This window comes from Triticum aestivum, chromosome 6D, assembly GCF_018294505.1.
Source record: "Triticum aestivum cultivar Chinese Spring chromosome 6D, IWGSC CS RefSeq v2.1, whole genome shotgun sequence".
In the NCBI taxonomy this organism is placed as follows: Eukaryota; Viridiplantae; Streptophyta; class Magnoliopsida; order Poales; family Poaceae; genus Triticum; species Triticum aestivum.
In genome coordinates this window covers 179344869-179348812 of record NC_057811.1, presented here as the reverse complement: position 1 = coordinate 179348812, position 3944 = coordinate 179344869, and the positions used below count along the sequence as shown (strand labels likewise).

Here is a 3944-nt window from a genome sequence, read left to right as displayed (position 1 = left end):
AAATCTTCAGATTATGTTTGCTCGCTTTATGTTGGCTATATATATACTTCCTTCGTCTAAAAATAAGTGTCTCAAGCTTAGTATAACTTTGTATTAAAGTTAGTACAAAGTTGAGACTTTTTGGAATGAAGGGAGTATATATCTCTACTCCTAATGAAGTAGTTGATAGTCTCGCTTTCAGGTTTTTTTTCTCCCACCTCCCATGGTTTTTTTTACCTCCTCCCACCTTTGCTGGTTTTTTTCGTAGATTTTTTTTTCGTCCCCTCCCCCCACTTCATCGGTTTATTTTCGCGTCACCCTCTCACACAACGAAAGACATCTAAACAGATCAGAACTTTTCATACTGGCGCAATTTATTTAGTAATGTAGAATCAATCACGAACAATCTCTAAAGATCAAATCTAAATTAATTAACCTTACCTTAAATCACTCGATCACATTAATTAGAAAACAAATAATTGATTTTCAGAAAAATCGCTCAATCACATTAACCTTACCTTAACTCACGGATGGTAATCAATCTCCAAACAAATGAAACAATATATTGAGGGAGCAATAAATAAACTCCCTTTCTTATTACATGTATATGATCTTCCCTTTCCTCTCCGTTGTCGAGCGTTCTTGATTCTCGAGGCCGATGCTTGGGCTGCGTCACTGGGTCGCGACGGTGCCGGAGGACGAGGACGGCGAGGCCGGGTGCCGCGGCCGGTGAAGCGGGCGAAGAAGGGCGGCTTCCCTGGCCGTGGCCGTGGCCCTGGGAGTTGGTGTGGTGGAAGCGGCACTTGAAGGACCTGGCGTGGGTGGCCGGCGCGCAGACGCACTTGGAAGCGAGCCCGTGGCCCGCGCCGGACAGTGTCGAAGCCGACCCAGGCCACCTCCTCCGCGTATTTTTGGAGTTGTGGCTGGCCGATTTACATGAAATTAATTCCCTCAATTATGATGGCAAATATAATACACATAATTCATATTGTTATGCACTAGCGGGTGTGTGAAATAAATGAATTATGGTCCCATACCCAATAAGATGGATATGTGTGTGCGTTAGAGAGAGGGAGGGAGAGGAAGGAAGAGGGAGGGAGAGAGTGTGTATGAGGATTTTGATGGTAAAAAAGGTCACCAATGTCACTTATATGTACGAGAATATTAATATTGAACTCTTAAAGTTAATGTGGCCCCATTGCAACGCACGGACGTTCTTCTAGTAATAACTAGTTCCGATGTTTATATCTGGATACAGTTGAGAAGAGGCCAAAGGACTCGTCTTCTAGTATATCTTAGTTCCCAACAGCGTACAAAAGAGCACACCAATCTTTCATTGACCTAACTATTTGTATCTTCGCCGCCACAGCAGCATAGAAAGCATAAGCAAGTCAGCAGAAAGCTTCGCAGCAAGATGCCTGAGATATCGTCCAACCCATTCAGCTTTTCAGCTTTACCAGCAGTGTTCCAGTTATCAAATGCACAGAGTATCCATTTCGGCGTTACAACATGTCATCAGCCATCTGGTTACCTACCTACAATGTCCAACCTCGAACCGGGTCAAGCCTGCTCGTACCATGTCAGGGAGCTCGCGATTAACAGCCTGCTTGGCAGGTCTCCTGGGCAAGGCGCGATGTACGTCAGCTTCTTCCTGGAATGCATGCAGAATGTTAGGTCCCAGGTGAAACTTCAGGCAGGGCCACAAGTTGGTTTCGTGGTGTTAGTGTACCTTTGGATGTCAACATCTGTGACATGGATGAATCCGGCAACGTTGCTGCACAGAATTTCAATCTAGGTGTTAGCAAAAAAAGGGGAACACAAACTCTTGACAGTTTTGCCTAATGAGAATGAAGACATAAAACGATTTGTTATGCTATATATATCTGTTGCAGTCGGAAAACGCACACACGACACAAAGTAAAAAAGTTCTAATCTATAGTATATCTAATGTCAAACAACAAAAACAACTGTGCACCTACCAACTTCTCCTAGGACAGTAACAGTTGCCAGTTTGCCACTGATTGAACTACTTGAAAAGCTCGCATGAGAATCAAATGAGTCACTAGATGAATAAATAATTAACTATCCTCTATAACTATGAAACTGAAAATATCATAGCGCTTAGAAACTTGTAAGACAAGCAAATGAACAATTTGCTGTCAGGCTTAGGTTGAGTAGCGTTTGACACTGGTGATCTACTTCTAGTCGGGGCTACTTTTGCATCAGTCCTTGCTTGTGTAGTTATAGCCCTAGTCCATAGCCACCATGGCTAAAATATGGGTAGCTTTCAATTTTTATCTCCAATGGTAGCAAGACCCATGGGTAACCCGATTAGGAATGGACCGGGTATGCATATAATTTTTTGTCCAAAGGTCACCCAATTAATATTACTCCCTCTGTAAAGAAATATAAGGGCGTTTAGACCCCCTCTGTAAAGAAATATGAGAGCCTTATATTTCTTTACTAATTAAAAAATGAATTTATTCCATATGACATGTGCCTTTGGAGATGTCAGTTTGTGAGAGAAACTGCAAACTTGTATACTTGAATTGCTGAGTTCATTTCTTATTTAGTTATTTCCCATGATATTATTTGCTTATTGTGATTATTTGCTGTGTTCCAATGGGTACTCATCGGGTTTAGACTTCGGCATGATTTTCCGCTCATATGGGATTTTTTCATGGGCGGGCGGCGGGCAGCATCTTGAGTTCAGGCATGTGTCTCACGTAGCTTGGCCCATGCAGAACCCGACCTTGCCACCTTTCCGTGGCTGTAACACTTAACCACTATCTTGGAAACAACAGTTGGTATTACCTCGAAATTATTTCATCAGGTTCCTTCGCATAAGAAACAGCAAGCACTGTGTGGACCATATCAGTGCTGATGTTGACAGCAACAAGCCGAGTGGGATCTGCCACAGGCTCTGCACCAATTGGTAAAGCTGACCGTGGAGCTTGATGTCCACTACCAATTCTGAAAACAGAAACATCACTAAAGTTGACTACATTTGAATGTGGTGCCAGATCGTTTGCAATCCCATAAAAGTACTCCTGCAGACAGGAATAGGATTTAGCCTGAGACGGATTAAGAGAAAAAAAAAATGCCAACTACGACTGCAAGAACAAAATCACAATTGGGCATAAAGGGACATAGTGCAAGGATGGATAAACTCAATTTTCTATAGAACTAATTTGATGATAAGCCTTGCAGTAAAAAAAGGTTATTAACCAAACAAATACTAAAGTGAAATGTATCTTTTAAGCACTAGGGATCCTTACGAACACCAAAATCAAAACACTGAGGGGCCCAGACAAACAAAATTTACCTTGATACGAAAGCTCCTAGTCTTTTGACGATATTTTGAATTCCTTAGGACAACACCCTCAGATTTATGAAGTTTTACGACATCGATATTGGGCTTACTTTGTACTGCATCTTTTAACATCTTCCAGAGCTTCTCCTGCAGCAGACAAGTCAGATCATTCCAAGCTTCAGGATCATTTGATCACATGTTTATCCATGACTCCACATTTCAAGGCAAACATGACAACAAGGACAACGACAAGCACACCAGCATTATTATTACTGTATGAAAACTAATCCTAACAAACGGCCGGTTCATCTTTTATAGTATCAGCAGTTTTGCATCCATGTGGCTTTGTGTTTATAAAACAAATTTTGATCTAGCAAGCACCTCTTCGAGCTGTATTTGGCAGAATTAGGAGTTGGAATGATAATCTTCACTATTTTTCAGCTGTTGAGCTTCTTACCAACCTATATTCTATTTGTTCAAATTAAATATGTAATAAACTTCAGCGAGAATCGTTTTATGCATTAATATATTTGTGCTACATACTGATGCTGATGATCATTTAAACCAGAGGGCAGATTAACTGCTCTTACCAGTTACCACTGCCGATATTTCTACTATTTGTCACAGTTTACTAGGGATGATTTGCCCCATG

General features: G+C 41.4%; 1 protein-coding gene across 1 annotated transcript in view; it reads right to left on the bottom strand.

Moving 5' to 3' along the window:
• Nucleotides 1–1199: 1199 nt before the first annotated feature.
• LOC123144382 (protein CLP1 homolog) overlaps nucleotides 1200–3944 on the bottom strand; it is a 4887-nt gene continuing 2142 nt past the window's right edge. The window contains exons 7-10 of the mRNA XM_044563499.1: nucleotides 3305–3439; nucleotides 2794–3029; nucleotides 1709–1753; nucleotides 1200–1630 (exon numbers count right to left, since the gene is read on the bottom strand). Coding sequence (XP_044419434.1) covers nucleotides 1540–1630; nucleotides 1709–1753; nucleotides 2794–3029; nucleotides 3305–3439 — 507 coding nt within the window. The 3' untranslated portion in view covers nucleotides 1200–1539. The remainder of the gene's footprint in view (nucleotides 1631–1708; nucleotides 1754–2793; nucleotides 3030–3304; nucleotides 3440–3944) is intronic.